Source organism: Thamnophis elegans, chromosome 1, assembly GCF_009769535.1.
Source record: "Thamnophis elegans isolate rThaEle1 chromosome 1, rThaEle1.pri, whole genome shotgun sequence".
Lineage (NCBI taxonomy): Eukaryota > Metazoa > Chordata > Lepidosauria > Squamata > Colubridae > Thamnophis > Thamnophis elegans.
In genome coordinates this window covers 81,990,626-82,013,102 of record NC_045541.1, presented here as the reverse complement: position 1 = coordinate 82,013,102, position 22,477 = coordinate 81,990,626, and the positions used below count along the sequence as shown (strand labels likewise).

The 22,477-nt window shown below is 40.2% G+C and overlaps 1 protein-coding gene across 1 annotated transcript in view; it reads left to right on the top strand.

Annotated features, from left to right (window-relative positions):
- The first annotated feature begins 1,013 nt into the window (after positions 1-1,013).
- The window catches only part of TMEM86A (transmembrane protein 86A), a 37,880-nt gene continuing 16,416 nt past the window's right edge, over positions 1,014-22,477 (top strand). Inside the window, exon 1 of the mRNA XM_032237405.1 lies at positions 1,014-1,203. Coding sequence (XP_032093296.1) covers positions 1,183-1,203 — 21 coding nt within the window. The 5' untranslated portion in view covers positions 1,014-1,182. The remainder of the gene's footprint in view (positions 1,204-22,477) is intronic.

The window sequence follows — 22,477 nt, the reverse complement described above, 5'->3', positions numbered from 1 at the left end:
TCCCAATTCTAGGGGGCAGTGCTCATCTCCGTTTCAAAGCTGAAGAGCCAGCGCTGTCTGAAGACGTCTCCGTGGTCATGTGGCCGACATGACTAAATGCTGAAGGCGCACGGAGCGCTGTTACCTTCCCACCAAAGGTGGTCCCTATTTTTCTACTTGCATTTTTACATGCTTTCACTGCTCGGTTAGCAGAAGCTGGGACAAGTAACCGGAGCTCACTCCGTTATGTGGCGCTAGGGATTCAAACCTCCGAACTGCTGATCTTTCTGATCAACATGCTCAGCATCTTAGCCACTGAGCCACCATGTCCCTCTACATTTCAATTAATATTAGTACATTTTTTTGCTGTGGTCCTGCTCACATTGATGAACTAGCCCAGGTGCATCACTCAATAGTGTGTCTCTCAGCCTGCCTAAACCTACACAGCCTTGCTGTACATGTCTATTTACAGGTATATCTTGCCTTGCCCTCTTGCAGAGCAGGATTATTTCTTAAGAGATAGAGGCATTGGACTGAAACCTTGGTAGCTACTGTTGTGTCTGCAGTTCCACTGAGTACAGTATGTACAACTTCCAGTATGCATTCGAGTGTAAAAAAGCTGCAGCCTGCCTAGTTTTTTTTGTTTTGTTCTTCTGTTGCCTCCGATAAAGGCAGCCTTACTTTTTATGTTTTGTTCTAGTGAGCCCCAGCGACAGCTCTCCTTGTTCTTAAATCGGCAAAAGCGATCAAGGAAAGGACGATGAAAGACAATTAGAACCGGAAATAATAATAATAATAATAACAGAAACTGGCGATCGATGCAATTATATAGGTTTGTTGAGAACAAGTCAACATCTTTTGAGGGGGAAGCAGTTCTTACAATCGGACACCTCCCTGCTCCCCTTACCATAGGCATCGGGGACGGATCTACTCACCAGCGAGTGCAGCCCATCATAGGAGGAGAGCGGGGAGGAGACGTATTCGCTGCAGGACCGCCCCCCCTCCCCGCTCTCTTCCCTCTCTGCACATTCGCTCCGAGCATTATGACGTCACGGCGTTCTTTAAAAAGCACCGAGAAAACAATCGGCATTGAGAAAAATAGATGCCCTCCGATCTTACTAAAAGCGGTGGCTGTGATCCGCAGTTAGAGCGAGCTATATAAGCAAAGGCGAAGAACTACCTATAGAAGCCGCCTCGGCAAACATGGTGTCCCCGGTGACCGTGGTGAGTTCAGTCAGTTGTTTCTGTTTTCTTTTTGGCAAGAGTAAAAAAAAAAAAAGCCAGGCAAGATATTCAGGTATCATCATCAGGCGGAAAGGAGATTCGGTATCTGCAAGGCGACTTTGTGACCCCCCCCCCGGAGGAGTCTTTTTGATCGATAACAATAGATATAGAGTCGCTATGCGGCAGTAACGCTGCCTCCAGCACTCCGGGGTTTCTCCTCCTAGTGCGTACTCTCGCTCTTGTTTTCAGCCCTTTTCTTCCTTTCCTCCCCCCCCCCCCCCCCGGCTTTGTTAGAAAGAAAAGGTGGCATGCCAAGTGTTGCTTTTCTTAGCGCCCCCCCCTCCCCACCAAAAGCATCTGAAAGCTCGATTGGATGAAAACATTAAACACGTGACAAGAAAGCGTGACTTTGTTGATTTCATTTCTTGGATCCCCTCGGTTGGGGGTAGGCAACAGGGAAGATGTTTAAGGGGAAGGAGGAAGAAAGAGGATCCAGAGTTAAATCTCCCTTTAATGTCTGGCTTCGGAAGAGAATTAAAGTGCACCGATGTTTTGGGCGCTTTTGCTTGCCAACGCTTGGGTCTGCCCCGAGGCTGGCCTTGTAGTAGAACGTGAGCCGTCTACATGTAGATTGTCGGTCACGAGTTGATGTTGCCTTTGCCGAAGGAAGATCGGGGAATTCCTGTGAGAGAAAATCGGCATCAGCATAAGTTCTATTTCTTACTTTCCTTTGTCCCTTTCTCCTCCCAAAAACCAACCGTTAGATTGGCAATAATGAAACAGAAGCAAAAAACGGGAGAGCGACAAAAGTCAGCAATTGCTCTTATGTGAGCAGAATAATGAAAATTAACTAGATTTAAATTTAGGATGAGCCAGTTTGGCCTACTGATTAAGGTCCTAGCCCAGGAACTGTGAGTTCTAGGCATGAAAGCCAGCTAGGTGACTTTGGACCAGTCACTCTCTCTCTGTCCAACCCACCTCACAGGGTTGTTGTGGGGGAAATAGGAGGAGGAAGGAATGTTAGGTATGTTCACCATCTTGAGTTACTTTTAAAGTAATAAAGGGAAGATAAAAATGTAATAAATGAATGTGACCCCTGTAATAGATGAATGTACTGAAGGAAAATACTGGCCAGCTGATATAAGTAGTATGTATCTTACAAAGACAAGAGGTTTCAGACTTATGACAGCTTTACAATTTGGGAAGGAGACTTGAATTTGGTTCTCTGATCAGCCGTGAAGCATTCTTATTTTGCAGAACTATTAGAAAGATAATGTAGGCTTTCCTTAGAAATCATTTCCAGATTTCCTACAGGAGCAGAATAATAAATGCATGCCATTTTCTGTCAGTTTGAATATGCCACGCAGAGTTTGTTCATTTTTATCACTGAATGGCGTGGAGAATTTTGAATAACATTGCAACTATACAGGTCATGAACTAACAGTAAATAATAGGATAATTTGTGATTGATGCCTTTTAAAAAGTTCCTTTGAATCATGCTTTGATTTGGATTAACTTATATATTGTTTTTCTGCTTTAGGGATTGTTCATATTGGCTAACAGAACTGGGAAAAAAGACTCAGAATCCAAAAAGTTAAAAACATAAATCAATACTTTAATTAATACTGGTGCCATTTAAAATTAAAAGCTTGATGAAAGAAAGGTGTTCTTATCTAAATTAATTTATCTATCACAGAATCCTGAGCTATGGGATCTAAAAGCCAAAAAACCCTTCATTCCATAGTATGGAAGCAACAAATGAGAAGCCCTCATGCCAGAAAAACAGACCTGTGGTAGCAGAAGTATCTTCCAAAAGAGACATTTCTGCAGATCCATCAGCTGTGTAGGGCTGGTAACAGGAGAGAAATTCTTGGTCTCTAAGTGATTTAGGACATTAAAGTTTAATATCAGCAAATAAAATACGCCTGGTTTAAAATTGGCAGCCAGAGCAGATTTTTCAGTATTGTAAAGGCATCATTGGTCTGTATGCCTGTTAGCAACCAGGCTGCGTCCTATTGCATCAATTGTAGTTTCTGGCTGCTTTTCAAGTGAAATCCCAGGTACCACATATTGTAAATTATGCAACAGTAGAGATACTGCCTGGGAATTCAGTGACGAATTAGCTTTCCAGAACTGAAAACCTGCTGTTTCAATGAGAGTATAACTTCATCTAAAACAAGCTGAAGCTCTATTCCTACGTTCATTTTTCTAATTATAGGTTAATTGCAGTTGAGACTAGAAAATAGAAAAATGTTCTTTCAACACATTTAGAAGTGTAAAGGTTGACCTTTGGGGTGACAAGTAGGCTATTGGCATGAGAGGTGATGAACGTGCTTGGAGCTATCCTGCAAATTATACATTATTTTGCCTTCCAGAAAGAAAGAAACTTCTAGCTGTTTGTTTTTTAGTACTGATAAGAACTGCAAAAGAACAAAAGCTAGTTTTCTCTGATGGAGAATTTCTCCCTGATGACTGCATTATTGCAATCTGAATGTACAACATTACTGTACATTTTGCTTTTATTATTTGTCGGGAAAGGCTTCCATTGTGTAGAATAGGAATCATACTATTATATATTGATTTATCTGATTGATTATAGTCTACACTGACTGGCAGCAGATTTTTTCCTGGGATTCCAACCAAAATCTTTTTCAAACCTACCTGGAGAGACTCAGAATGAAACCTAGAAATGTTGACATCAAAGCAAATCTCTGTAGATTTACACCCCTCTACTTCAGGGGTGTCAAACTCAAGGCCTGGGATCTGTATCTGGCTAGCGGGGTGCTTAGATCTGGCCCACAGGGCCATCCTGGAAACAGCGAAGGACCTGTCCGTGGTGCCTCTACCAGAAAAATGGAGCATGCAGCCCTCCCCAGCTCCTTTTCCACTGGCAGAGGGTTGAAGGAGTCCATCACAACCAAACAGAGCTTACAAGGGCCGCCCACAGCCCTAACTAGCTCCATTTTTGCTAGCAGAGTATTGCAGGAGGCTGTCGCAGGTGAAAACGAAGTTCAGGAGTCCGTTTTTGCTGGCAGAGCGCTTGGGCCACCACAGCCACCCCTGACATGAGTGACATCAAGCTGGCCACACCCACCCTGGCTACACCCCCCCCCCAAGGTCAAACACAACCCTGATGTGGCCCTCAATGAAATTGAGTTTGACACCCCTGGTCTACTTCATCTGGGAAATATTTATGATCATCAGGTAATAGTGAAACCTGCATGGAACATCTTTCCCCATTTATATTGGGAACTGGGGAAATAAATGTACGCAGCAAGGATGTTGTGCACTGTTTTATTTTCACAGTGCTGATTGGTCTTTTTTTCTTCTGTCAATGTAATACAATGTCTGTATTATTTACACAAAGAGCATTATTTTACTACTGTTCCTGGATCTATCTATGTATTTGTTCCTGAACTGCAACTATTGTATCTGGTTACAGATTTTTCTCCCCAATAATTGAAAATATCAGAATTTTGCCACTTTTACAGTTTTGGTAACCTATCGGATTAGGAAATGGGTTCATCATTTGATCTTGAGCCATTTATATAGTAAGATTATCCCTGTCTTTTCCAGTGGGTAAACTAAACTAAACTAGACTAGATTAAATCTTTTATGTCTTGGTTAAAAGCCCCAAGGAAATTGTTAAACAGTGCGTTGCCTTCAAGTTAGTTTTTGACACCTCGTGAGTGCCTGGACTAGTCCCTGCTGTCTTCTTGGCAAAGTTTTTTGGAAGTGATTTGCCATTGCCCGCTTTTTAGAGAGAGGGAGAGACTGACTTAAAGTTATGAAGCTGGCTTTTTGACAGAGGTGGGACTAGAACTCACTGTCGCACAGTTTCTAGTCTGGTACCTTAGCCACTTTTCCAAACTGGTTCTCCTAATAAAATGAAATAACTAAAGAAGGAAAAGTAAATGTATGCTTAATCCAGATTAGATAGATGTGTTCTATTTACTCAAGAGGTAGACTGAGGATTTAATGGAAAAGAGAGAGCTATAAATCTATGTGAAGCAGAATCAATTGTTTGCTTTCAGTTATCAGCTAGTCAGCGTCCTATCTCTTAGTCTACAAAGGTCTCTGCCACATCAAATAATCAAATACTTTTCTTGGCTTCCTTCGGTTATGTAACGCTGCTTAATGCAGCTTGCAACCCATCTCTAAGCTCTGTTCTCTAGGTAACAAAGGCACAACAAAATTATTCAGATACTTAGACACTTATTCTGAGTAGCTACCTGCCAAGTTTTCTTATTATCAATGGAAATCTAAGAAAGATTTCCATTCAAAAGGCAAAAGAAAGGAATATCTGAGGTTTTGCTTAACACTATGCTTTTATTTATATAATTGGGGGCATTTCCTCAATTCCTTAATGTATGGCATTGCTACTACAGTAAATCTTCCATACAGTACATTTACTGTACAGTTTTTTTTAATTAAAAAGGGCAATGTGAAGAAACTACATAAGAAACACTGACCTGCTTTGAAGGAGAGCCATGCATCCTCTTCTCCTTGTTCAAATGAACATACTGCCACTGTTTTTGCAAGGTGGGAAAACATTTAGAGTCTCCCCATCACCATCCTACCTTTTGCAACAAGTACATTAACCACTAGTTTGGTCTAGTGGTTAATATGCAGGCATAGGAGTCTAGTCTAGTCCTGCCTTAGGCAGAGGAATCAACTGGGTGACAAGTGATCTCTCACTTTTAGGAAGAATGTAGTAACAAACCATGTTTCAAAAATGTTGCCCAAAAAATGTCATGAAAGTCCATGTCCTGCCCATGTAATCATGAGACGTCAGGATTGACATGACACACAGGCACATAATTATGATGACATTATTATAACATGCCATTTTAAAAAATGTTTAGAAATTTTAAAAAATCATATTTCAAGAAATATGAAATATTGCAAATACCACTCCTTTATTCATATGAAAAGAGGTTAATGAAGAATCATACTCCGCTAGAATATCCTCAACTGAGATATGTTAGATAAAAACTGAAGAGAAATTGAAGTATTTCTCATCTACAGCATGCTATCCCAGGGGATTGGGGTAGTCTCATTCCTAAGCCTCACTACCATATGCTGTAGATGATTTATTTCTGTTATATTTAACAACTGTGCTTACAACATTGCTCCTTAGTATTCCAGGCATATCTCACATGCATTAACACAGTCCTGTAAGATAGGCAAATAGAAGAGATTAAGGTTGAAGCCAAGAAATAATGGAACTACAGAAGTTCTCATCCTTTTAGGCTTATGACTGAAGTTGGCAGTGTGAAGGCAATGTATTGCTTACCAACCTCCTTGCTCTGCTTAATTATAACAATGAAATCCGAAGTAATTAACTTTAGCAATAATGTTAAAATGAATTGTTTTAATTAGAAATACACTGTAAGAAGCTTACATAGTGCAAACACAATATACTCCTCATTCTAATTGATTTTCAAGAATGGGAAGGTTCTTAAAAATAGTAGTTGTGGGTGCATCCTTGGTCTTTGTCTGGAAGTATGCTCACCTGTTCAGCTCTGGAACAGAAAGAAAACAGAAAACATAGGTTTGAGGTGGTTGACAGCATCCTGGAGTTGAGGGTTAGATGAGATGTTGGGCAGTAATTTCATCAGTTTGCCTTACTAATAATTGAATTACTGGCTATGTGCCACTTTAAATCAACCACTTTAAATCAAGGTGTTTCCATCTCTTTTAATCATTACTTTGCCCTACCTCAATCAATCTTCATAAGTGAGTAATCCCCTCCTGCCTTTTTTATCCTGGAAGAGACTAAGGTGAGAGTCTGAATAGGTCTAGGAATAAAAGATCATATTTACCTCATTAATAATCAACCCAGTGTGAAACTTACCTTCACTATCAGTTCACAAATGTGAGCACACATGAGTCAAAAACGGACATGATGACATCCGGGTGGGTGGGCGGAGCCTGCTACTGAGCGCATCTGAAAGGTAAGTACCGTGTTTCCCCGAAAATAAGACAGGGTCTTATTTTCTTTTTACCCACAAAGTATGGCTTGGGTCTTATTATGAGGGGAGTGTTTATTGTTTTGGGGTTGCCGGGCAGCTGCTCTTTTCTGAGCAGGCTCCCAAAGAGCCTGGCACAGCCTCAGGGGCAAATGGCTGTGTTGCGTTGTCGCAGCAGTGTAACACAACAGCCATGAAGCAACCACGGTCACGAGCAGCCACCTGAAAAAAACCCTTTCCAGCTGGGCACAGTGCCATTCACTGACCTAGGGGTATCGCCAAGCTGTGTGAGCCCCTGTTCACCGCTGCCTGGCTCCTGCGGCTCGGCGCCTTCAAAATGGCAGTGAATGGCGCTCTGCACGGCTGGAGAAGGGGGTTGTGTGAGTGGCTGTTCTGCTCCCACTCGTGCGCCTCCCAGCCTCACAATGCCCTGGCCCAGCTCTCCCCGCAGAGCCAGAGCACCTCTGCTGCCGCCGCCACCGCTATCCCAACATGGCTTTTTCGGCGGCTTCCAAACCGAGTCTTCCGGCAGTGGTCGCTCTGGGCATATGCTCTATGGTTGTATGCTCTGCCAGCAGCTGGCCTTTATATCTAAACTGTGTAGAATACACTCTACCAAATTATAGCATCTGTTAACATTGTTTTTAAAAACTCTAACCACATTGTATCTTAACTATGAGATAATACTTAGAAAAGTGAGGATGGTGAGGCTCAACCATTTTCATCATTCTGTCTCTAGATGTTTCCATTTATTTCTATTTTTTCCTGTTCTTTGAAACTGCAAATGAAGTGGCCTGTTTTATCTGGTTTCATTGACTGAAGTTGACTGTATTGCAACAGAATAATGGGCATTCCGTGTAGGCTAAATTCAGTAGGTATATATTTGAATGATGCTAATACGAGATTTTGCAGATTTCAATTTCTGCTACCTGTATTAGAACTACTGCAAGCTCGCAGAAATATTTGGGTAACACATTTGTGTTCTTTATTGATTCTAGCCCCAGTCTCATATGAAAGAGGAATGTTAAATTCCATTAATTTCTATGGGAAATATTTAAAACCAGCAGTAGCAGTTGTTAATAAAGCTAGGCTAGGAAGTATTTTGCTGTGTAATATCTAATACATTCTGTACTGTGTGCTTTTAAAGGGTTGTATTATGCTAGCTAGTGTGATTGGGGTGAGCCATAAACTGTTCCTAATGGCAATTCCTTTGTGAGTAAGAGAATTTCCCAGAATAAAATGACAATAGATTATTCACAGCCACTTCTAGCCTAAAACCCAGTGGAAAGGCAGCTGAGAAGATTTCTAATGTCAGTTTCAAGAAAGCCCTGTTCTTAAGCCAGCATTAATTATATATAGATATTGTTCTCTATTAAATAGTTTATTGATTAAATCATTGTCCATTCTTAGTGATCACCTCATAGATTTTCTTCATGATGATCTATCCCTGACCTGGTGCTTCATTTATGGTCGGATCCATCCACCTTGCTGTTGATCATCTTTTTCTTCTCTTTCTTTCCTCTTTTCCCAGCATTAGACCCTTCTCTAGAGAGCTAGGTCTTTGTATAATGTGACTGAAGTAGGAATAATTTCATTTGTACCTCAATGTGAGAAATTTGGGTTGATTTATATCTGCTCATGTGAAGCTTAAGGATATAAACGCTTAGAGAGAAATTAAAACTATCCACAGGAGCAAGAATAGATTAAAACGATGTAATCTCAGATCTGTTCGGTTGTTAAAAATCATTGCAGTTTGGATTAATTGTATAAGAAGCTTCATCTCTGACGAAATCGTGTAAGAAGCTTCCTTTCTGATGAAATGGTCTAGATAGCCAGTCGGATACTTTCTTTTTGGTGGTTCTGAGTTTACATTATAAAAGGACTCGCTAATTCTGAGTAGATGGGTTAATGTAAGAAAAAGGCTAACAAAAGGATACCTACAGGGAATAATTTTTTCACCAATGTGATAAATTAGAGATACTCTGGGAGCATTTGTAGAGCTCTGTTCAAGAGTCTGTCATAATTAATGGGTGTAACAAACATACTTGATATTTGAGAATAAAGTAGTTTAAAAATCTTAAAGAGTGCTAGGTTGCCAGTAGGAGAATCCCAAGTGAATCAATACTTTTGTCTGCTTTTTGTGCCAAGCTTCACTATTGATCACTGGTGGTAAATGGCTGATAGTGCTTTTGGAGGTGAAATAATATTGGCCTGGTTTACATACTACATTATGTTATCAATCATGATTTACTAACTGCAGTGTCTGGGATCACATGTCAAGGCAAAACCAAACCACCTTTGGATCAGTATGATGTACGAACCAAATCAATGGAAGATGGGAGAAGTTGAGAGGGCTATCATTGCAAGTAGATTGAAATGTTATATTGCTAACTTTTAAATTCCATTCCCCTCCCCTACTGCAATTGTTTTCTTGGGTTAAGCATCAAGTGCCAATTATCCTCAGACTCTCTTGAAAGCGTCTTGTAAATCTTTAATGGGAACGTCCTTATTAGATCATAGGAAAAGAGGTCACTTTTCATTTGAAATGTTCTGCTTGTTCTTGTTGACTTTGTTAAAGATGCAGAACAGAAAAAACCAGACTAAAAAACTACCTACCGGTAGCAAGGAGCAATTAACAAGGATCTTCTGTCCTATTCTGAGAAATACTATCCCATGTAGCACAGTGTTTTCCTTTTCATTCAGCCCTCCATATGGCCCAAGTGTCAGGAAACAAAATTTTCTTGGAAAAATATTACCAAGCAGCCTAATGAAATGCCCTTGTTTACTTCCTTGTGAATAAAAAAGGAAAAAGAATCCTTCTTGTTTAGTTTTACAAGACAGCTGTGTGTTCCATTTCCCTCTTAGTTGTGCTTTGTCTACAAAGACTGCAAAAAGTGTTCCTTCTACTTTCCTGGACAAGTTTATCAAATCCCCAGTGGCTTAATTCCTCATCTTAAAAGGGAAAAAAAGACTGTTAGGGATAGTATCAAATGTAATTCCCATCATGCCCAACTGCCTGCTGCTTAGGAATAATAGAATTATTATATAATAGGAATAACAGTTCAATGTATATAGAAAATATTCAGCAGAGAGGACTCAATGTCTTGACTAGCCACAGCTATAGTATTGGGTTATATAACCTCTGAGTACAGAGTATGTTTGGTTGTTATGAATGGAAATGCTGGATATTGTAGTCTCCAGCATATTGAATCAGAACAGAGATGGAAGGGACTTTGAAGCTCTTCTAGTCCAACCTCCTGATCAGTGGTGGGTTTCAAAAATTGTTCGCACCTACTCTGTGGGTGTGGCCTCCTTTGTGGGAGTGGCTTGCTGCCCATGTGACTGGATGGGAGTGGCTTGCCGCCCATGTGACCGGATATGAAGATGCCGACGACACTTCTCAGAACCACCTTAAATTACCTCACACACAGCACTGGCATGCATAAGAATATGATGTAAACTTGTTTTTTAAAAGGCATCTTTGGTTTGTGTTAAAACAACTTCAACACACGGAATGTTCTGACTGTACCACAAATGCAGTAGTCATCCTTACCTTTCACAGAGGCACTGAGTTTTATAAATATGAGCATGATAGTGCAGAATAATCATATCCAAGGACCAGTGGTGGGTTTCAAAAAATTTTGGAACCTCTTCTGTAGGTGTGGCCTGCTTTCCGGTAGATTTGATGAACCGGTTCTACCGAATAGGTGCGAACTGGTAGGAACCCACCTCTGCTCCTGATCAAAGGAGGAGATCCTATACTATTTCAGATAAGTGGCTGTCCAATCTTTTTTTTAAAAAACTTCCAGTGATGAAACACCTACAACTTTTGGAGGCAAGCTGTTCCACTGGTTAATTGTTCTCTCTGTTACAAAGTTTTTCCTTAATTCCAAATTGTTTCTCTCCTGATTAGTTTTCCATCCGTCGTTTCTTGTCCTGCCGCTGGTGCTTTGAAAAATAAGTTGACGCCCTCTTCTTTGTGGCAGCTCCTCAAATACTGGGATACTGCTATCATGTCACCTGTCCTTCTTTTCCCTAGATTGACTATACCAAATTCCTGCAACCATTCCTATCCGCAGAAAGAAAACATTTTATTTCCCTTTTTTTCTCATCCCTGAAGATTACAGTCTTAAATATACTTACTATCAAGTTCACCTGTTTAATTATTTATGTGCTAATACCCACAGGATTATATTATACATGTTGACTCTCTTCCCACTTAAGTGGTTGGTTGTTAAGTTTTGTAAACTATCCTAAATATTTTAGAACTTCCTCATTGGCAAGTCTAGCTTTTTATTGCACCTTTTTATATGTAATTTTTTAAAAACAGTAGAATGCCCCCCATGGCTTCCAAGCCTGACACCAACATTAGTACCCGTGTTTCCCTGAAAATAAGATCTACCCCAAAATAAGTCCTAGCTTGATTTTTACACATGCCCACAATATAAGCCCTAACCCCCCCCCCAAATAATCCATAATTAAGAGTCCACCCACTCCAGGGTGCATGGGTAAAATTAAGCTAGGGTAGGGATGGGAGTATGGAGCTACCCTACTACTTTACCTTCAGATAGTTGCAGCAAGGCCTCAAGGCACCTGCCTTGACAGCCCATTTGTTGTGCAGCCGGCAAGGCTTTCCTGAAGGCCATTGCAGCTGATAACAAAGCTCCAGATCAATCCGGAGCTCTGTTATTGGCTGCAGAGACCTTCAGGAAAGCCTTGCCAGCCGCAGAAGTTCTTGAAGGCCTCTAGCAGCAAAAAGGAGGTCGGGGGTGACACATGCAAGTGAGGTGAGCTAGTGGATGACTCCCCCCCCAAATAAGACCTAGTGCCTTTCTTGTGGCAAAAACATATAAGATAGGGTCTTATTTTTGGGGAAACACGGTATTTACAAACATCTTGGAATGTTGTTATTCCTTTTCTAGTAACCTTTTCCCTTCCTCTAGTGGCTATGCATTACATTAGTGCTCTCACTGAGTGTTCTACTTATCACCCTAAGATTCCCTTTTCTGATTATCATTCTCAGTCCTGAATCTTATGCTGTGAAGGTATTGGAGATGGTTGTTCCAGAGTTAAACAGAAAAACTGCTTATAGAGGTTGCTTAGGTTGATAGGAAATAAAAATATATTAAAATTTGGGTGGATATGCAGTATTAAACCATATTCTATATTTGCACAAAATAATTTTTAAGTAGTTTATAAATATGAGTACTGTGGCACACTTACTATTTCAGTTTATATGCCACATATAATACAAATACCTATATATTTTGTTCTTTCTTTATTACATTTCTTTGCCTTCGATCTCGCCACTTATGCCTGATAGAATTACATTTTTAAAATGTAGCACCTCTTCCTCCCCTCAAAACATCTGGAACCGGTCCTCAGATATGTAGATTAATTGTGGAGCTTCCAGACTGAAAGGCATCTAGTTGGGCTGTGCCTTGAGTAGCAATTAGGAGCTTAGCTGGTTTTTGAATTAAAAGCAAACACCCTTTTCCCAGTACAACTGCTCCTGAAAGAGACCATCGTTTTTCTGCACTGTATTTCCCATGGGACTATTTTGCAAATGCTATCATCACCAAAAGCATCTCCTTCTTTTTATAGCATTCTTAGAAGTGAATAGGTGGATTGGAATCTTAATGTGCTCATTCATTCATTATGATAATTTTGCTGTTAAGGAGTAATCACTTTGCTATTCCTGTTTTATGGAGTGGAAGCCATCCTCAGCATGTGATCTGAATAATGATGGATACTCACTGCAAATCTGAGTTTAGGAAATGAATAACAGTTGTGCCTCCCTATGTGGCAAAGAGAAACTGAGCATGTACTACATGAAGTTTCCACAAATCCCATGAACAATGAGTAAGAGAAAGTTCTTTATATTGTAGGACAGGGAGGGTAATGTTTGAGGGATCAGGGTCCGCAATTCAGCTTTTGATCTTTTACTGTGTTGTGGCAAGATGTCTGGTGACATTGACATCACCAGAAGAGACAGCTTAAATGAGAAAAGGAAGCAAAGAATTTAGAATCTAGCGTCACAATGAAAAGACCATTCTTATTATTTACTGTTTGCATATCTACATTGAAATGCCCTTACCTAATAGAACTACTACTTCAGCTTTAACCACAACAATACACAAGCTCACTCAGATGCAAACTCAATGTAAACCCCTCCAAACTCGATGACAGAAAATACAACTTCAGCAACAGAGTGGTCAATGCCTGGAATGCACTACCTGACTCTGTGGTTTCTTCCCCAAACTCCCCAAACTTTAACCTTAAGACTATTTACTGTCAGCCTCACCCCATTCCTAAGAGGTTTTTAAGGGAGCATGCATAAACGCACCAATATGCCTACCATCCCTGTCCTAATGTTCCCTTTTATTCGTATCCATATATTCAAAATCATGTTTATGCTTACATATGTTATATAATACATGCTTGATGAAATAATAGATTTTTTTTTTCATATTAAGGTTCCATTGACATTAGTACATAAAAAGTTGTAACAGATCATATTCTTTTACATGGAACACTCATGTTTAATTTAAAAAAAAACCCCTCTCCGTGGTGATAGTATAACTTGCATCCAAGATGCTTCTGGATAGATGGCTTTAAATCCTGTCAATCCAAATATATTATAGAATTCTTCTTCCTTCCCTCCTAAATGGATTTTGTGTAGGAAATGAACTTGGGAAAATACAGGACAGTTTTAAATCTGGGTCATTTGAAATCTCCTTTACAATATTCTGTGAATAAGAATGCTTGAATGCCTTCACTTGATGCTTTTATTGTTTAAAGATAAACAGGCATAAAAGTACATCCCTACAGGGATGTCAAACTGGCGGCCCGTGGGCTGCATGCGTCACGCCCAGGCCACACCCATCCCAGCTCCGCAAAGGGGAAAATGTTGTGATATATCACCTGACAGCAATATGACGCTGCGAGTTTGACACCAGTGATCCATAACCATTGCCAAATTTATTCCAATGGGAGCCTTATAATTCAGTCATTTGTTGCCTAAAATGATTTTTTTCCCTTTCCCTTGATAATTATAGTTTCTCAACAGTGGTGGGTTGCAGGCAGTATGCCCCAGTATGGGCGTACTTGTGCCTTCCGGGAGCACCGGGTAACGTTCCGGTATGGTGCTCCAGAGGGCCCACCCGCATGGCTGAGCACCTTACCTATATTTGAGCTCTTCGGTGCTTCCATGCACGGAGCATACAGTGCTTGCACAATACTCTGCTGAGCAGCTGGAGTGTCGCGGAGGTAAGGATGAATGTGCGCTCTGCGCATGCACGCACGTGCGGTGTGCGTGCATATGGGGGATGACGGGCCCTGTTGCATTATACCGGTTGCAATGGGATCCGGAACCCACCACTGTTTCTCAACTAAATATTCTTATGCTATTTTATTTCAGTATTTGTCTTCATTCATTCATTCATTCATTCATTCATTCATAATCAATAATTTTAACTGTTTCAAGCTTTGGATTTCCCTTCTACTTCTGGTTTCTCAGTTGAGACCCTTTTAACTTTGCACCCTTATTATAGAATTTTATCATTTTACAGTGGTCGTTGGTATTCCTTGTTTAATTCCCCCCCCCACTTCAGCCATATTATCTTTGCAACTGTTCAGATCATATAAATATTTTTCATCAACCAGTGTTGTTGTTGTTGTTAGTTGGGAAGTTGTGTCTGACCTATGAACAACATTCCTCCAGGCCTTCCTTCTTCTACCATTTTCTGGAGTCCATTTAAGCTCATGCCTACTGTTTCAGTGACTCCATCCAGCCACTTCATTCTCTGTTGTCCCCTTCTTCTTTTGCCCTCAATCTTTCCCAACATTAGGCTCTTCTCCAGTGAGTCCTTCCTTCTTATTAGATGGCCAAATATTTGAGTTTCATCTTCAGGATCTGGCCTTCTAAAGAGCAGTCAGGGTTGATCTCCTCTAGCACTGACAGGTTTGATTGTCTTGCAGTCCAAGGGACTCGCAGGAGTCTTCTCCAGCACCATAGTTCAAAGGCCTCAATTCTTTGGTGCTCAGCCTTTCTTATGGTCCAACTTTCACAGCCATACATTGCAACTGGGAAAACCATAGCCATGACTATATGCACTTTTGTCACATCAACCAGTGGGAGCTCTTAAAACAAAGGGAACTTTTCTTAAATAGTTTACAGCTAGTCTTTGGCCAACCCAATTTTATGATCCTTTTTTCAGTGGTTGTTAAATGGATGCTACAATTGTACAGGGGCCATTGCAGTTGTTAAGCAAATCAATGGTTAGTTACATGTGCGTTGAAAAACAGAGATAAATGTGGGTTTTCAGCAAAACCATTATAAAACATAGTCACCTGACAGCAGCAGATGGCTGTAAATGTGGCCTGGTTGCTGAGTACCTACAGTTCAATCATGATGACCGATCGAACTTTTGAATCCAGGTCATAAGTAGCCCCAGTTAGGTCTGTTGTAACTTTAAATGATTGCTAAGTAACTGGTCATATGTTAAGGACTTCCTGTACACCCAGGAGGTTCAGTGGTTCATCCATGGCAAACAATCCATTCACTTAAATCATAATTGTGGGTGAGTGATTCTTGGAACCTGTCACCTTCAAATTGTATTCTCTTGGGTACATGGATTCAAATCCTCCTCCACTTTTTTCTTGTGAAGCTGAGGGCAAGATTCTTTTTAAAACTTATTATGCGTAATTCATTGCCAGATATGCTTTGTAAATAAATCCCCCTCTGCTGTTTAAAATGCAGAGTCAGAGTCAAATCTGGTGTAAAATCAAAGCAAAAAGCAAAACCAGTTAAGAGGTTGCCTAGTCAATTTAAGAACCTATCCTACCCTTAACATTGCTGTATCTCATTCAGCTTTCCAGTAACCTTGCAGCACAGCTCAGGCTTATTGTTCAAAAGGCAGTGCTACAATGTCTTCATTAGAAGTTGAGGGTTGAACATTTCATGGCCTGTGATCAGGAAAGCATGTTCTATTTATTGATTTATTTATATTCTAACCCTGCCTTGATTATGTTTATAAATAACTCAAGGTGGCAAACATTCCTATTATCCTTCTGCCTTTTCCATAACAACAAACCTGTGAGGTGAGTTGGGCTGAGAGAGAATGACTGGTCCAGAGTTACCCAACCAGCTTTCATGCCTGAGGCAGGCTTAGGAATCTGTCTCCTAATTTCTAGGTCAGCACCTTCGCCACGTCACTAAACCTTAATCTTCCTGTTGCTTGCGACTGGCCTTGTGAAGTGTTTCCATCTCCCTTCAGGTACACAGAAAACCCAAGATCAGTTTAAAATGCTGATATTTTCCCCCTCCGCTATGTCCCTCTTTCAGTTTTAGAATTGCTTCCTCCAAATCATATAATTGTAGCAAGTTTGGAATGGATGGATCAGTTGCCAACAGGTTGAGCACATCAATAGCAGCATATCTATCCTGTTGTTATATAACCTGTAACCCATTAGCTTCACCCACCAATGGGACAAAGTGAAAGGGATTGTTAAACTTTTTTGTCTCCAAACCCTGTGCTTTATCCACCAAAAGATGCTGGCTGAAAAGCAATGTTTTGGTAATAATGTGAGTAAATAAGGCATTTTTGTGTCTTCCTAATCCCTCAAAAGTTGATCTATGTTCTAGAGAGGTGTCCATGGGTTATGGTAAAAAAAAAAAGGCCAAGCAGGCATCTATATCATTTTATGGGAGAATGGCAGGGAATGATAACTTTGAGTATATTAAGTATATTCTTAGGAGACAGTAATCTGTAAATAGGGAGAGCTTCAATTGCACCATCATAGCTACCATCTTGTCTTTCTAGGTCATGTAAACATCCCTGCATTTAACGCATTTGCAGATTGTGCAAAGAAACCAGGTCCTATTCGTGCCACTAATAGCCGGGGAGGAATAAAAGACCCCTCTCCCCTTACCAACAAAGGGGGAAAAATAAGACCCACCCTTCACTAGCTTAGTTTCCATTGCTTTGGTGCTTGTGGGCTAGCTTTCTTCTATAAAATCTTGAGAAATAAAGAGAAGACAGTGGTGACTTCATGTGGAGATAACTGAATAAGAGAATTGGAGGGACCTAGGAGGTCTTCTAGACCAATCCCCTGCTCAAGCAAGAGACCCCATAACATTTCAGAAAAAAATGGTTGTCCAATCTCTTCTTAAAAACCTCCAATGTTGGAGCACCCACAACTTCTGGAGGCAACTCATTCCACTGATTAATTGTTCTAACTGTCAGGAAATTTCTCCCTTAGTTCGAGGTTGGTTTTCTCCTTGATTAGTTTCCACCCTTTGCTTCTTGTTCTGCCTTCAGGGTGTTTTGGAGAATAGGTTTAACCCCCCCCTCTCTTCTTTGTGGCAACTCCTAAGATATTAGAACACTGCTATTCAGTGTGATATTAAGGGTAAGTTTTCCTGGGAGCCAGAAATGAGAAGGAAACAATACTGGATTTTCTACTAACAAGGGATTTAGATTGAAGATTTTATTGCATAGTCTAAACTCAGTATAGGAGGTGCAATCCCCATACACCATCCTGCACTTTTGGACTAAATCTGCTCCCCACTACAAATTTTATGCCATGTAAAGGTTGTGTTTCTTCCAATTAATAATACAAAAGTGTTCTCTGAACCTTGTTGCCTTTTAATTATTTTTTTTAACTTTCATTATGCTGGCTGTTTTGCCTATCTTTTCTGTAAATTCTTCTTTCTCAGGACATTATTTACTCTGCCCACCCCTTCAATTCTCCAGTCATATTCTTCCTCCAACTTCCTGATCCTATCACAGGGCATGCTTAACGTTCAACTTTGCTTGACCAACAGAACCAGCAACTAATATCACTGTTTCACACCAGCTCAAGTTCCCGCCTGCCTCTCTTCTCCTTTCTCAGTGAAATAAGAGAAGACAAATCTCTACCAACCATACATCCGTTTCCTTTGTATGCATGGTATGCTTCTGTGCCCATCAAGGCAAGTGATATCCTGCCAGGAATAGTGCATTTGGGTTGCTTTGCTCAAGCTTGTAAGAAGGCAGTCAAACTGTGTTCCAAAGGTGGCAGAAAGGATTTAAAACCTTGCAATTTGGACAGTGACATTCACTGTAATCGTAATGACCCATTCCTGAGAAATAGAAGCACAAAAGATGATCAGAATTCCTTCTTCCTGCAAGCTTCCTGTTGGGGTAGCATCTGATTGGGGATGGTGGAGATAGTGGTAAGGGTGTCTCACTGCAGTTCCTTTTTTAATAGTTGTGTTGATAAAATGTAACAATAAAAAAGTGAAGCATCAGCAATAATCCAATAAGAAATATATACATTACAGCAATTAAAATAAACTTAATGTCTTGGGAAGAAAACAGAATCTAGGCAAATAAAGAAAAAATAAACTCAGTTACATATGATGCAATATAAAATTAATCCTGTCTTTAGACATATTGTTACACCAGACCATATATAATATTGCACTGTCTTCTCATTTTTAAAATACAAAAGCATTTTGAAAATGGATTATAATGTGTTGAATCCATCCCATAACATTAAGGAAGTTATACATTTCTTTCTGTCTGTATCTCACAATCCGTAATTTGATCAGCCTCCCATCTGGAAATCTCTATATGATTATGCGTTTTATCATGGGCTGCGCAAGAGAGGACAATGTAAACTCTGCTGCATCTACCACATATTGGCAGCCTCTTCCCTGCTCCAGCTGCTTCCTGCACCCAGCTAAGAAAAGGGAGAGTTTATCATTCCAGATGTAACATGAAATGAGTAACTTGGCCTTGCTGCCACCTGGCCAAGAGATTATAGAGAAGCCAACTATTCAAAATGATTTGTTTTGAATGTGGTTGCATTCATTTCAAAGGACAACGCTATCACATTGTCCTTGACAATGGTTTCACATCCTTACTACATTTTACATGCAGATATTTTTTTAAGCTTGAATTTTTAAAAAAAATATCTAGAAGTGGCTTTTATTTTAAAAAATAAATAGGGGAAGGGCAGAATCTTGGGGAAGACTTTTGGTCACATCATATGCCATGATTCTGAGAGTCAGATCCATTGATGTAAACTACTGGATTTCCTCTTGCTAACTTTAGCTTACATGTCTGGACATTGTTTTAACTTTGGACCACAATTGAAGCTGGGTTTGATCATCTTTTTTCCTAAATGTAAGGCATTGGTGATTTTCTGCTCAGTTGCATTACAGGGTCAGGTCAATATTTTGTAATCTGATTCAGGAAGAAATTATTATAAATGGCATTGATTGTCTAGAAACATGCTGCTCTTTTGTCCTTGAGGTGTTCCTTTCACTTAAACTAGACAAATCATAATCAGAACATGCTTCTGGGATGCTTGGAACATTTGTTTTAGAAATGAAATTGGTAATCTGCCTGAAATATAGCCAAGGTCCAACATTTAGTCTTAATAGAAATGTCCTTACTATACCTATTTTTGTCTTTTTGTTAATGCTTTAAAAAAAAAACAATTTTCATCTCGGGAACTAACTGCATAAATGGTATGACTCAGTCTAATGCATCTCTAAAATTGTATTACAGAATTTCTGAAGACAATTCAAAGAAATAAGAGTCTTTTATCCTCTCTAAAGGGGAAAGGGAGCTTGCTGCAATCTTAAATAAACCATAATTTCCCATTAAGAGTAGAACACAGCTACTCTTTTTAAATTGTTACTGTGCTCTGAATATTTTACCTGCAGAAAATGTCAGCTAGTAAAAGAAGATAGAAAAATAGACAGCTGGGTATTCATCTAGGACAGTGGTTCCCAAACTTGGCAACTTTAAGACTTGTGGACTTCAACTCCCAGAATTCTGGCTGGCTGGAGAATTCTGGGAGTTGAAGTCCACAAGTCTTAAAGTTGCCAAGTTTGGGAACCACTGATCTAGGAAGTTCCTCTGGATCCTTATGTTAAGCTATTAGTTCTTGAATCAATCAATAAAAAATAATAATTTATTGTATTGTAAAATGTGGGTCATCTATTTTACTACAGGTGTAATGTAAATTTTATTCCATCCATATTGAATTTTAGTATCTTTCAAGTATAGGTTAAGGTTTGTTTTTCTCAGCTTTAATTTCTTTTATACCATTTCTATCCCAACAGTTTAGTACCCACTTCCAACCAATAAAAACTGTAAAGTTTGAACGTTTAAAAAAACAAAACACATGCTGTTTTGCATTCCTAAACAACAAAGTCGGAGAACAAAGCACCAACAGCATCTACCACCTGTGCCAGAAATATTTTCCACCATTTCTCATTCCCATTTTCCACAGCTACATTTTTTAGTTATGTTTTCTATCCAGTGCTTGGACCTATACATTTTTACCCCAGGGTTAAGTTTGAATGAGCCAAAATATGCTGGGCTTTTCTAATGCCTTAAGAGCCAGCCAATTGAATTAATTTCTGGGCTAGTGAAATAAATTTCTGTAACGTAGGGTGAGGCTACTGTTGTCAAGATCAACATAGTTCTATTAAGGATCATCATACCTATCTTTCACCACACAACCTGATGTGGACACTGTACAGTAGGTAGTGACTTTCTAAGCTCCAATGTACCCGAGGTTGATAGAAGAATATAGTCTTTCTCCACTATAGTTTCTTTGCCCAGATACTGAGTGTGGAAGTCTGTGTGGAATTAGGTAAAGAAAATAAGGGGCAGGGGACTTTGGAGGCCATCTACTGCTCCATGAATCCACTATTACAGTATCTTTGACAAATAGCCATCCAATCTCCATTTAGACCCCTCCGCCACTTCCCCAGGCTGTCTGTTGTTGAGCAGCTCCTTTCATATATCCAACTGAAAACAATTTCCTTGTACAAGTAGTCCTTACTTAACAATGCTATTGAGATCAGCAACTCCAGTGGTAAGTGAAGTGGTCATTAAGTGAGAAATCAGGTGACCGCTCCAATTAGCAACAGCAGTCCTGGCTTAAGTTCTTAAATGAATCACCCGTGGTCATTAAATGGTAGATCACATGACTGCAACTTGCAAACTCCTGCTGGCTTTTCCATTGTTTACCCTTGTCGAAAGCCAACTGGGAAAGTCACAAACCTGTGATCATGAGACACTGCAACTGTTGTAAATGTGCAATGGTTGCTAAGTGCCCAAATTGTGGTCACATGACCACAGATGCACTGCAACCATCATAAGTACAGTACGAAGACTGGTTGTAATTCCCTTTTTCAGCACTGTCATAACTTTAAACAACCCCTAAACCAATGGTTGTTAGGTGAGTATAACTCGTATTTTTAATCTAGCATTTCTGATATTTAATTTTTTTAACAATATGAAACAATTCTGTCTCATGACAGTCCTTCATCATTTTGAAGATGACTGTCCTGTCTCCCAACAGTCTTTCTCTTAGCTAAACATACCCAACATTTCAAATACTTTTTTAACATTTTATCTTCCAGGTGCCTTATTATCTTGGTTGCTTTCTTCTGGACATCCTCTGATGTGATAGCTAACTTTTTTGGGATCGCTTGCCAGAAGCGGAGCGAGTGCAGGGGGGGTTGTGCGTGGGCATGCCACACCCATAATGCTATGTGCACAACTCTGCACATGCACGCACGATTAGTGCTCCCTCCTGATTTTGGCACACTTTTTTCCCCTCCCCAGTCTCCAGAGGCTTTGTAGGAGCCTGGGGAGGGCAAAAACAGCCTCCCCCACCCCCACCGGAGACCCTCCGGAGGCTTTAAGAACTTCCCTGAAGCCTCCAGAGTGCAAAAAATTGGCCCTATGGGCAAACCAGAAATTTAGGAATGGTGACTTCTAGTTTGTCCGTAGGGCCGTTTTTCGCCCTCTGGAGCCTTCAGGAGGCTTCCTAAACTTCCGGTTTACTCCTAGGTTCAAGGAAGCCTCCAGAGAGCAAAAAACAGCCTCAAAAGAAGGCCAAAGAAGCTGGCCAGCACGCACATGTGCACTGGAGCTGACAGGGCAACGCCTCGCATGCCCTAACAAATGGCTTCGCGTGCCACCTGTGGCACGCATGCCATAGGTTCACCATCACGGCTCTAGTCCATGAGTGTCTGAAATGCAATGCCATAAGTGGCCCCATTATTCTAGTTTCAGTCTGATCAATACAGAATAGAAAGGAACGATAGCTTTGATATGAATAGTAGTATCTTGGCAAGGAAATAAACTGTAGGCTTAAAGATTTCTTGCGGTTCAACAAAAATGAATATTGTTGCATGTTTGCATAACCTGCTTTCCCAGTTTTGAAACTGATAAATGGATAATCTGCTGCAGGTAAACTTAACTTCAGATGTGTGTTTCTGTCAAAAG